The 13,275-nt window shown below is 35.0% G+C and overlaps 1 protein-coding gene across 1 annotated transcript; it reads right to left on the reverse strand.

Annotated features, from left to right (window-relative positions):
- Positions 1-10,821: 10,821 nt before the first annotated feature.
- Positions 10,822-11,624, reverse strand: LOC106755985 (putative cell wall protein). The gene has a single exon (XM_014638222.2). It carries the CDS (start codon positions 11,622-11,624, stop codon positions 11,121-11,123), a length of 504 nt encoding a protein of 167 aa, XP_014493708.2. The 3' UTR covers positions 10,822-11,120.
- Positions 11,625-13,275: the final 1,651 nt, after the last annotated feature.

A 13,275-nucleotide genomic window follows, 5' to 3' on the forward strand; every position in this document is an offset into this window, starting at 1 on the left:
GATTGTTTATACATTCAGACTTGGTCCTTATTTTCATTTAATACCACATATCATTCTTAATTGCGTTTACTCCCTTCTACCCTAGCACTGTTACANTGGTGCTTTCATTACCTCCATGGCTGAGAACACCCNCTTGAAGGATTTACAAAACGAAGTAAAAAACAACGTGGAGGATCTGCGTCGCTTATCGCAAACAGTGGAGAAGCTCGAAGCAGCTCTTGCCATTCAATCCAAGTTACAGGACAAGAAGATGGATCAGATTCAAATCGCGTTGCAACAATTGTTAGAAAACGCGTCTCAGTCTATTGGAAATTCTTCGAACTCAGGTTCCGCAGCGCGGGTTAATCCNCTTTCCATGACTCCTATGACCCGCGACATTTCATTGGGTTTTCCTCATTTTGATGGTTCAACACCGGTGCTAGAGTGGATATTTAAAGCTGACAAGTNCTTCAACTATCATAATACCCCGGATGCCGATCGTGTGGAAATTGCTTCGATGCATTTTGAAAAGGAGGTGGTTCCATGGTTTCAGATGTTACAAAAGATGGAAGCAGTCACTACTTGGACANCTTTAAGCCGCGCGCTGGAGTCCCAATTTGGACCTTCACCATTTGATTGTCCCATGGNCGATCTTTTCAAGCTGCAACAACTGGGTTCTGTCTCCGATTACTACTTAAAATTCATGGCACTGGCGAATAGATCGAACGGGTTGACGGAAGAAGTTGTTCTCAACTGTTTCATTAGTGGCTTGAAAGTTGACATTAAACGGGATGTAGTGGCCATGACTCCAGCAACCTTGTTGAGAGCTGTAGCTTTGGCCAAATTATACGAGGAAAAATATAGCACTATAACTAAGTCCTCACCCTCCTATTNCCCCAGATTTCCAACATCCTCNGTATCCTCCCTCCCTTTCAACTCATCACCCAGAAACACACTCAAACAACCTTTCTCTGAGGCCAAATCAATTACGCCACCCTTATTACCCACACCCCCAGGATCGCAACTAAAAAACCCAATGTTAAGAGGATAAGTCCTGCTGAAATGCAATTGAGACGTGAAAAAGGTCTATGCTATTTTTGTGATGACAAATTTTCCTTCAACCATAAATGTCCTAATAGACAATGTTTNGTTTTGCAACTGGGTGAAGAAGAACGAGAAGGAGAGAAAGAACCACCAGATGATACAGCAGTACAGGATATCTTATCCCTGGACGNCCATCACCTATCCTTGAATGCTTTAAAAGGAGGTTTAGGAGTAGGGACAATCAAATTTAAAGCTTCTATAGGCACCTTGCCTGTCACAGTATTGATTGATGGTGGAAGCTCAGATACTTTTCTTCAACCCCGAGTGGCAAAATTCTTGAAGCTCCCAATTGTTCAAGCTCCAACGTTTCGTGTCATGGTGGGTAATGGCAATTATATGGAATCCGAAGGCCTGATTCAAGATTTAAAATTACATGCTCAGGGCAATGTCTTTCAGTTATCTGCCTTTTTGTTACCAATTTCTGGTGCAGACCTCATATTAGGTGCTAGTTGGCTTAAAACTATTGGGCCTCACTTGGCAGATTACGAGACACTTCAAATCAAGTTTTTATACGGTGGAAAATTCAATACATTGCAAGGTGACAATGATCACCTTCTTCATANGGCCCAATTACACCACATAAGACGATTGGTCCATACAAATGTTATAGCTGAAGTGTACAACATGCAACTGATTCAAGAGGATGTTATTCCTTCTTCCNTGCTTGAACTTCAACTTCCTGTTGAAATGGCACCAGACTTGGCACTTTTGTTGCAGACATATAGTTTTGTGTTTAGCATCCCTTCTGGACTACCTCCACCTAGGTCTCATGTCCATCAAATACCACTATTAGAAGGCTCNAATCCTGTTAAAGTGAGACCTTATAGGTATCCTCACAGTCAGAAGGAAGAAATTGAACGGTTGGTAGCACAAATGTTGCAAGAAGGCATCATCCAACCAAGCAGTAGTCCTTTCTCTTCACCAATCATCTTGGTCAAGAAGATTGATGGTTCTTGGAGGGTATGTACTGACTACAGGGCTTTAAATGCTATTACTATTAAGGATAGCTTTCCCATTCCCACAATCGATGAGTTGATTGATGAGCTTTATGGAGNTTCCTACTTTTCTAAGTTGGATTTACGATCGGGCTACCATCAAATTCTATTGAAACCTGAGGATAGATACAAGACGNCATTCAGAACACATCAGGGCCTATACGAATGGTTGGTCATGCCTTTTGGGCTGTCCAATGCACCGGCAACATTCCAAAGTCTCATGCACCAGATATTTAAAGGCTTGTTGAGACGCTTTGTACTAGTATTTTTTGATGACATACTAGTGTACAGCGTAAACTGGCAGGATCACTTGCAACACCTTGAACGAGTGNTCTCAATTCTCAAGGATAATCATCTCTTTGCAAAATTTTCTAAATGTACTTTTGGAGTTCAGCAGATAAACTACTTGGGTCACACATTATCGGGTGATGGTGTGGCTATGGATGTTGAAAAGTTAGAAGCGGTACGCAACTGGATTAGACCTTCAAATCAGAAACAGTTACGCGNTTTTTTGGGCTTGACTGGGTATTACCGANGCTTTGTAAAGGGTTATGCCAATATTGCTGCTCCATTAACAGATTTATTGAAGAAAGAGGCTTTTAAATGGACTGATACCACTGAGCAAGCTTTTACAGCTTTAAAGACAGCTTTAACTACTGCACCTGTGTTAGCCATTCCTAATTTTCTTGAACCATTTGTTTTGGAAACGGATGCATCGGGATCTGGCATAGGAGCTGTTTTAAGTCAACACAAACATCCAATANCATATTTCTCCAAGAAATTGTCTCNTAGAATGCAAACACAGTCGGCCTACATACGAGAATTCTATGCCATTACTGAAGCATTAGCCAAGTTCCGACATTATCTTCTAGGCCACAAGTTCATCCTTAAAACAGATCAAAAGAGTTTGAAAGACTTGTTGGATNAGACCTTACAGACTCNTGCCCAACAACAATGGCTGCCAAAATTTNTTGGATATGATTTCACTATCCAATACACTCCAGGGAAAGACAATATACCTGCAGATGCTTTATCCAGAAGCCTTGCTATGGCATGGTCAGAACCGGTGAACTCTTGGTTAAAGCTCGTGGCAGATGCAACTTTGCTACAAATATACCAACAGTGTATTCAACATGCAGGCAGATTTGAAGATTACACTTTGCACAAAGATGTCATTGTAAAGAAAGGGAAAATTATGGTGCCTCCTGACCATACCTTAATCAACATGATATTGGCTCAATTTCATACATCTAAAGTGGGTGGACATGCTGGTACCACTCGAACCACGGCCAGAATAGGTGCTCATTTTTATTGGCCCAAGATGCGTGAGGATATACGAAAATACATCAAAGAATGTGTCATATGTCAACAAGCAAAAGTCAGCCAATCTTTACCCANTGGCTTACTTCAACCCCTTCCTATTCCTAATATTATTTGGGAAGAGATTGCAATGGANTTTATCACCAATTTACCTCTGTCACAGGGTCATTCGAATATAATNGTGGTGATCGATAGATTATCCAAATTTGCCCATTTCATTCCTTTAAAGCCAGGATTTAATAGTAAGGTGGTAGCAGAAGCTTTCATCCAGAACATTGTCAAATTNTATGGTTTTCCCAAGTCAATTGTGTCTGACAGAGATAGGGTGTTTATTAGTTCCTTTTGGACACATTTATTCCACTCACAAGGCACCAAATTAGACANGACTTCTTCATATCATCCACAATCTGACGGCCAAACTGAAAATCTTAATAAAACTTTAGAGATGTATCTACGATGCTATGTTTTTTATCATCCTAAGAAGTGGTTTGAGATGCTTCCGTGGGCACAATATTGGTACAATACTGCCTTCCACCATAGTATGGGCATGTCTCCTTATCAGGCTGTTTATGGTAAGCCTCCACCATCACTTATCCGATACGAATACAATGAAGAAGATCCACCAGCATTACAGGANAGTCTGCAATCACGAGATGCTTTGTTAAACAAACTGAAGACCAAACTGCATCAAGCCCAGAATTACATGAAGAATCAAGCAGATAAAAAGAGAAGAGATGTTCCTTTAGAAGTGGGGGATTTAGCTTTGGTTAAGCTTCAACCTTATAGACANCACTCCGTGGTGTTAAGGAAGCATCAGAAGTTAAGTTTGAGATACTTTGGTCCTTTTGAAGTCATTGCAAAGATCGGACAGGTTGCCTACAAGTTACTGCTTCCTGAATCAGCAAAGATACACCCAGTTTTCCATATCTCATTACTAAAAAAATTTCATGGAAATCAGAAGCAACAATACCTACCATTACCCCTTACTACAAGTGAGTTCGGGCCTCTTATTCAACCTATTCACATCTTGGATTCACGAACAACTGTTCGGAATGGGAAGCAAATTGAGCAAAGATTGGTGCAGTGGGATTCCTTAAGTGAAGCTGAAAATTCTTGGGAAGATTTGGTAGAACTCCAACAGTCCTATCCCAATTTCAACTTTGTGGACAAAGTTGCTGTTAAAGAGGGGAGTACTGTAACANGCGTTGGGGAAAANGGTAACGGTGGGAGACACGTGGCAAGCAAAGCACANAATGATGACACCCGTAAGAGTACACGTATGAAGAGAGAGAGCATAAAGTTGAAGGCATTTGTTCGTTGAGGCGTGTGCGGTATGATCCTTTCCCTCTGCAATTCCTCTCTGAAACATTCTCTCTGTTCTCTGACCTAATCATCTTTCTACACAATTCCTTTTCAGGAATGATTCTTTCCCTTTGGATCCTCAACTACTCTGATGACCAACACCGTTATTCTTGAATGCTCTGTTTTTACCCATTTCAATTGCTTTTAATTGTTGTTACAGCAGATTGTTTATACATTCAGACTTGGTCCTTATTTTCATTTAATACCACATATCATTCTTAATTGCGTTTACTCCCTTCTACCCTAGCACTGTTACAATGGTTCTGAATAAAACCATGTTCAATTCAAATGTCCAATATGAGAAAAGCTTCATATAATTGACTTAATTTCACTTACTCAATCACCAACAGATTATTCCAACAAATTCTACACAATAAAATTATTTATTGGAAATGAAAATTTTAATTCATCGATGAATTTCACCACCAAACACATTACTAACAAATATTTTTCTCTATAATTATACTGTTAAAATTCATTAGTAAAATATATAACTAAATTATAATTTTGATAATTCTTTTAGTAAAATCATACTTCATGAAAAATTATACAAATTTATATCATAATAAAGTGGATTTAGGAGAACATTTTTAAATTTGTAAAACTCTATACAAAAAGTTAATGAAACGATGAAAGAAAAAGAATGGAGAAGAAATAATGCAAAGAGAAGATAGCATTGCACAGTAAACAGATAAGATTACGAAAATAACTCAGTGATGTATATGGCCACAAATTATCACAACTTTAAGTCACTCACCCAAACCTACTATTCCTCAAAAGAGTCGAAATTAATAAACATGCTTTTTTTTAGTGATGAGGCATTAAATATTATCGCTTAAAATAATAATAATAATATTTTTATTTTATTTTTTAATTTTAAATTTTAATATATATTATTATATTATTAAAGAGAGTATAATTTTTAAGGAGTATTAATATTATTTTTCTTTTACATTTTACATTATCATTTCGATGTTACCACACATATATTATTACATCAACAACATTGGTACCTGAAATCTAAAGCTTTTAACTCGATAAGATTTATATTACTTTTGAAATATTATATAAGTGATTCTCAAAAGTTTTGGTTTGATATTTATTCAATATATTTATTTTGGATCAAATTAATTTGATATTAGATAAGAAGACTAGCAAATAATTAATTTTCATGTTTTTAATTTAGGATTTCACAATTAATACAAAATTTATATACAAATTGTTTATATTATGGACCAATTTTATAAATATATCTAATTTGCGTATTGTCTTCTGACACAAATGACAATTCAAAGTTTATGCATTGGAAGGAAATGCTAAAGATGAAACTAAAGCAAAATATGGTTGAAAATCTAAGTGTAAAGTACAATATCAAAGATAAAATGGAAATTGGTAAAAAAAATCATAATTAAATTGTTACTATGATATTACTTAATTTGTTATTATCTTGTTTGTGGCGTTCTCAACATGTTTGTGTTCTAAATATAATTACTTCTTTTTAAAACACAAATAATCCATTTATATTTTTTCATACTTTAGACAATTTAAGCTCAAATAAAATAAAAATGAACACTAAACATGTAAGTTATTGTTCTTTTGCTATGTAAGTTAAAATTTCGATCATTTCATGATTTCCACACACAACAATAACACACATTAATAATACACACAATAACAATAACACAAAAACAACAATAACACACATACACTAAACATGTAAGTTAACTTTATATTATCATTTAAAACACTTTTAATTTATTATTAAATAATTTTAAATGTGAACATGATATCATGTTTAAGTAATATTATTAAACATAATCAGTTAAATGATTATTTGTTGGTCACTTTAAATGATATGTAGGTAACATTGTTTGATATAGTAATTTAAGCATTATCTGTTCATCATAAAGTAATCAAATTTGTGAACTTCTCATTTAAATACACCGAAGTGTGTAACTTAAAAAAATATAATTTCTCTCGCTTAAACGAATTTTAACATAAATCAGGTAAGAATTAATTGTTATTACTCAATTAAAGCATCATTGTTTTGTCTTAAAGGACATTGTAATTTCTAACTAGTGTTTTCCGACTTCAAGTTACACATTTTTAATTTCTCAAAAAAAAAAAACATTTTAAATGAATCTTATTTTAACATAACGTGCTTTTATATTTTTTGAGAGATCTTTTATAACGTGCTTCTACTTAAATACTTTAAACTTTCTTTGAATTTTTTTTTTCATTTTGTTTAATTTTTTTTATCATATTTTATACTACGGAAGCAAAAGTAAGTTTCACATAAAATAATTTACTCAAACTAGACACTTATTATGTACAACAGAAAATATCACTTACAAAATACAATAATTAATTAAAAAACAAATTTTTATTATATAAAAATATACTGAGTATTGAAAAAAAAATGACCTAAGAAATAAGCAATAAATTAAAAGAAAGGCATAGAATAATTTAAAAGTATTAATAATAAATATGGTTTTGAATAAGTGTTCCTGGTGTAGTGGATTTGGACTCAAATAATGAGAAATGAAAGTGTTGTAGAAATATCCAATAAAAACTGGTCCAACAATGGGAAGAAGCAATAGGAACCCTATATGCTGCAAAGCTTTTCATTGATTTGGATTTTCTAAGTGGGAACCTTCAGTTTCTGGTCCCAAATCAAGCACTGTCTACACTCTTCCCAATAATTTAATAGGAAATTGGACATATATTAGTTAAAACTTTAATTACTTAAAATTAAATAATTTAAATTTTTTGAAAAAAAAAGAATTAGAAAATTATTATGCTTTCTTCTCTTAAATCTGTGTTATATTCATTTTTTTTTCAGTCTAACTTTGAAATTTGTTTATTCAATTTTAGTTGAAATTTGTGTTGATTTGATCCATAATAAAAATGTGTGTGCAAATAGAAAAAAAAGTGGTGTAAATATGAATTTTGCGGAAAGGTGACAAAATTCTATTGATTTTTTTTTTTTTTTTTTTATGTTCGAAGAGAGCCTTCTCCTTAGTGAGAGAGAAAAATCTAATTGTAAAGACTCTTTGACATTAAGTGAATAAAAAAAGTTAAAATCTATTATATAAGAATTGAAGTGTTAAATGTGAAGTGTGTAACTTTCCGGAATTACCACTGCTATCAAGATTAATTATAGTAATTAAAAATAATGTGAATAATTTTGAATAAGCCAATTAACATTAATGATGCTACTTATTACCATAATTAACCATTTAATGAATATAGGGAATAAAAATGCCAAAAAAATTGAATAGGTGCACACCAAGATTGAAGGTGAGATAAGCAAATAGAATATATGGTGTTTCATTTTCATTGTGATTCTTCGTTTCATGAGATTCAATAAATAGTTCTCTTCGGACACAAAGCTGCAATTCGAATCAATGGCGAAGCTGGAAGAAATGGACAATTCCGTGGCCAAAATCAAGAACAATAGGAATCATGGGTCCAACAGATTCTTCGTCTTTGTAGATTACATTTTCCTCCTCATTTTCCTGGGTTTCCTATCCTTCATCATCTTCAAAATTATGAACATTTGATTCCTTCAAAACCACACAAAATCAGCATTTCTTTTATATTTTATTTCGAATGAACCAGGTATAGCCACCCCATTTCTTTTTTATAGATGCTACGATGTTAATCCCTTCATCAGATTTTCTTCATCCTTCAATAATGATAATCTATACACTGCTTGCTTCTTGTTGTATTATTTATTTTCCATGTTACGTTAGGGATGTTATCTTTTTTCATTTCTGATATTACTTGCAACATAAATACAACATGATGGAATGAAGATTTTCAACAGTTATAATGCAACTTTGCTGGTATTGATTAAAGAAGTGGAAATTTTTCTTCATTGGGGATCAATGAATGCTATTTTGGTGATCTTAGTGATCATATTTTTAAGGAACAATCATCAAAATTCATTATTTTGTAGGCTTCTGAATTTTTCTAGATTCTGAAATTGCTTACTACAGTTAGATTCCTGGACTTTGTATGTTGCTATACTATTCATTCTTTACTCTCCTAAGTATGGTTCTTTTGATTTTCATCTACTTCGTTTCCTTTCATTCTGACATTTACAAGGACATGTGGTGTGGCAGGGTCTAATTCCAAACCTGGAGGGTGAGGCATGTGCAGTTCCGATCTGATCCTAGCATGTCATACTTGGATAAGGAAATTCTACAACACCCTTAATACCTTATTAGTATACTCATATTTTCAGGTGATTGGCATAAAATATGATCAAATTAGTTACATAGTTGCAGCTCTTGTAACAATTACCTAAGTTGATGTTGAATCTTTCATGTTAATTATTAACATGAATTGTCAAATTACCAGTGAGAAATATATAAAATTAATTATGGTAGGACCCCCTTTTTTTAATAGTCTTACATTTACTTTATGTTTATCTCTCGTTACACTATCATAACAATAGAAAATGGAAAATGTACAGTTTTTAGGGTGTACTATGTATGAATGGAGGAAAGACAAGAACAGAGAGAAAATAAAAGATAATGATATGTATAAGTGAGATTATAGAATCCAAAATCCTAGATGATTGAATTTCACATCTGAAATGGGATGCAGTTGGGACCATGATTTGCCAGAGTTAGATAAGTTCATTAAATTTGAATTGTAAAAGAAAACAGAAGAGTGCAGACTTTTTGTAGTTGGAAATTTTCTTTTGATGAGAATCCAAATCCCATGCAGTACTTGTTAAGGTCACTTTTGTGGTGCCCTTTTGAATATATCATACTTTATGAGCTGGAATTTCTGTTCTGAAATTCCAATGTCTGCATAACTCAGTATTTATTTAATGTTTCATCTGATCCGTTCTTACATCTGATACACCAGTATGATCTCTTACCTTTTCTGTGATAAAGAAAGATGACAGCTAAAATTGATAGCAAAATTGTGTAGGGTTTCTTGCAGAGATGTAAACTGATGGTGACCTCATAGTATGATTTTTTAGCGGGTACACATTGGAATGAGGGATCCTTTTGAAATGCTGATATTTTTTTGTCTCTGGTTTAAAGGACAACTACTCTATGGTGCAACCTATTTCATAGTACGAAAAAGAGAAATTATTACATAGTGTTGATAATATCTATGAGAAACTTAGTCAATGAAAATTAACACAACTCAATTATTTGTTATATAGAGATTGACTATGAGTGGATTCAGAGTCATGTGATAATTTCTCTCATATATATAGGATCGTAGAGTAAATGTGTAGGGAGTTTAGTTTAGCACATTTTACATACTAAATAGATCAGAATCAAAATCTTTTCAGAAATAAAAGATGGTTATCTTCCCTGAAAAAGAAAAGCAGATTTCAGAATGCAGAGTAATAGGTGTAATTGTTGGCATGAGAGAATCATAGCTATTTTTGCATGTCATAGAATTGTGGTAGTTGGGTTTATTCGCTAGCCGATAGCACACCTACTACGTATTTATGTACCGAAATTCTGTCTTTCCTATGATGTAAGATGTTGAGGAAAATAAATGAATTTGCTGCCATAGCAAAGGTTTCAATAATTTGTTCTCCGTACAGTCTGTGAATCAAGACCAACTGGTTGGTTTGAAGCGTGATTTGGAATATCTTGTCCTTATTTAATTTATATCAGTTGTCCATGTCAACATTTGTTCAGTGTGATTTGTTGCTTAGATGTAAAGTCTACATTGATTTACCATGTGCTGATGGCCCCCCTTATTAATCTTTAAGGAAAAAGTATACAAACATAGATTTTAAACCCTATGTTGGTGCTTTTTTCAGTGATAATTATTTGACACCCTTGCTGTAATACATCTCCACTGGTTAAGTAATGAAAAAGGAAAAAGATTGGTGGGCATTGCAAACATAAAAGGTGATATAATGGGAAATTATAGGTACTGACTGATAAAGTGTATCTGTAAGTCAACAGAAAAACTGTGCATGAAAAGAGAATATCAGAAGGTAAGAGACATAAATGGAGACGGATATAGAATTGTAGGGTATGAACATGAAGAGGGTGTAAAGATTTGGAAGAACATAAATGCAAAATTATACTTTTTTGAACTCATTGATCAGCAACTTACTTTGAACTGAAGAACAAAACTTACGTCACACTTAATTCAGCTTAAGACCATACAATTAACGACAAAACAGAAAGACTTGGCAGTCCACGCTGATGACCATACACACAAACAAACACTAATGTGCATATGGACACACTTATTTATCGATTGCTATGACTAGAAAATAGAAAAAAGAAAAAAGAAAAAGACAATCTTAAACATTACGAACTACCTCTAACATGCATGCATGCATTACAAACATGCACACGAGATAACTCATGGATGAAATGGAGCTGGAACATTGCCACCACTTCCAGGAATGGGAACCTCATAACCAGGGTTTGGGACAAAAGTGTCATCACCACCTGGAACATAACTTCGACCAGTTGATCCTGATCCAGTTCCTGTTCCGGTTCCTGTTCCTGGGCCAGTTCCTGTTCCTGTTCCTGATCCAGTTCCTGCTCCTACTCCTCCATTGCCATGAGTAAATGGATTGTGAGGTGTAACGTGAAATTTGGGTGGAAATCCTACAGGTCCAATGCCTGGAATATAAACCCTATCATGAGACTTGAACAAGAACTGAGGCTCTTTCTTGTCTTGTTGTGTGTTGGTGTTCTTGGAAATGGTGCGTCCAGCAACTGCTATGGCAATGAGGATATTGGAGATGAGCACAAGGGAAAGGAATGAGGAAGCTTTGGAAGCCATTTTCAGAGATAAGGAAAGTGTTGAATGAAGGAGGATGTGTTTATCAGTTGTGTTGAAGACTTGAGTGATATGCATTATTTATAAGATTCAGTGTTGTACAGTGTGGAGTGAACTTTGACGGCGAGTTAAGTGCAGTGCATGAAGAAGGATTAATGTGATTCTGATGCATGCATGGAGATGGGGTCACTTGGTAGCTCAACATTTCTTTTGGTTTGGCTTTATTACTTTCTATTTCTGGAAGAAGGTTACCAATGTGAGAGCGGCTACTAAAGAGAGCCTTCATGAGCCTGATTTATGCACCGTAATATGTAGAAAACTTGGAATAAATTTTCCCACTAGTGAATTTTTCACAATTCTAAAACAATATAATAATTAATATCGATATGAGTATTTAATACAATTTTTAATATGGATTCAAATTGATTGTCTTCCCTATTTTACTCTTTAGTAGATCCTTCATCAATAGTGAGTACAACTCCAATTAATTCTTCATCAAATTCAGATGAACAATAATAAAAATAGACCTCTGTTTTGTATACACCTATTAAAATCTTACCTTTTGTTTTTTTTTTCCTTATGACATCCACTAGTGCAAAAACGTAAAACGTTGTTTAACGTCTCCCCTTAAACGTCAGTTTCGTGAAAAATCGACGTCTATTACTGCACGGTGGCATTATCGTAAATAAATTGGAAAACTAGACGTCAGTTTCGATGTCAGGCAACGTCTATAACATCATAGACGTCGCACTTGCCGCAAACTGACATCCAATTGCCTAAGGTATGTGATAAGACAGTCTATTAACGTCGATGTTTCAGGGGACCGACGTCTACTAGGTTGCAATTAATGATGCCCATCAAATTCCCAGGAGCATAGACGTCGGCTAGCAAGGGCACCGACGTCTACGTCACTGATAAGAAATCAAACGTCAACCTGTTTAGCTTTAGACGTCGAATAGACGTCGGATCCCGTGAAAAAGCAACGCCGATTGGGCTACAATTAATGTTGTTCACCTAATGCCCCAGGCAATTAGACGTCATGTAGTCAAACGCCGACGTCTAAGGCCTGTCTGGAAGGCGGGAAGACAAAAATCTTCAATGTAGACGTCAGTTCTAAGGGGCACCGACGTCTACGTTCCTGTATTTTCACCAAATTCGAGGGTTTTAGACGTCAGTTGTGAGGGGCACTGACGTGAACTACCCTGACAGGAAACCAAAACGTCAATCTTTTCAGCTTCCTAGACGTCGGTTTCTGGAGCAACCGACGCCCCATTTCATTTTAAATAGACCGCGGACTCTTCTTGCCATTCAGTTTCTGATCGCGTCTTCATCTTTTCTCCTTTTTCTCTGCTTCTCCTCTTCTTTTACTCGCTTGCGCACCTCTACTTTTTATCTCTTGCGGCATTGCATTGTCGTTTCTCATAACGTCATTGTCTTCGTCCTTTCCTTTTTCTCTCTTGCATCCCAGGTGCGTGGTTTTTTTTTATGCTTACCGTTTAAACTTTCTTTAGTTTTTTTTCGATTATCTTTTCGTTCAACTGATTAAAATTTGCTTTCTTTGTCTTTTGTTTTAGTGCAGTTTTGATCCTCTCTTTGGGTAACATAGTGCAACATTCTCCCTTTGCNNGTTTCCTCACAAGAAGAGTGGCGATCTTTTGAGTTTTCTAGTTCTTCCGACCCAAAATGGAACTTGGGTCCTTGTCTACTTCTCGACACCGTAATTTTTTTC

The sequence above is a fragment of the Vigna radiata genome, chromosome 2 (genome assembly GCF_000741045.1).
Source record: "Vigna radiata var. radiata cultivar VC1973A chromosome 2, Vradiata_ver6, whole genome shotgun sequence".
NCBI classification, from domain to species: Eukaryota; Viridiplantae; Streptophyta; class Magnoliopsida; order Fabales; family Fabaceae; genus Vigna; species Vigna radiata.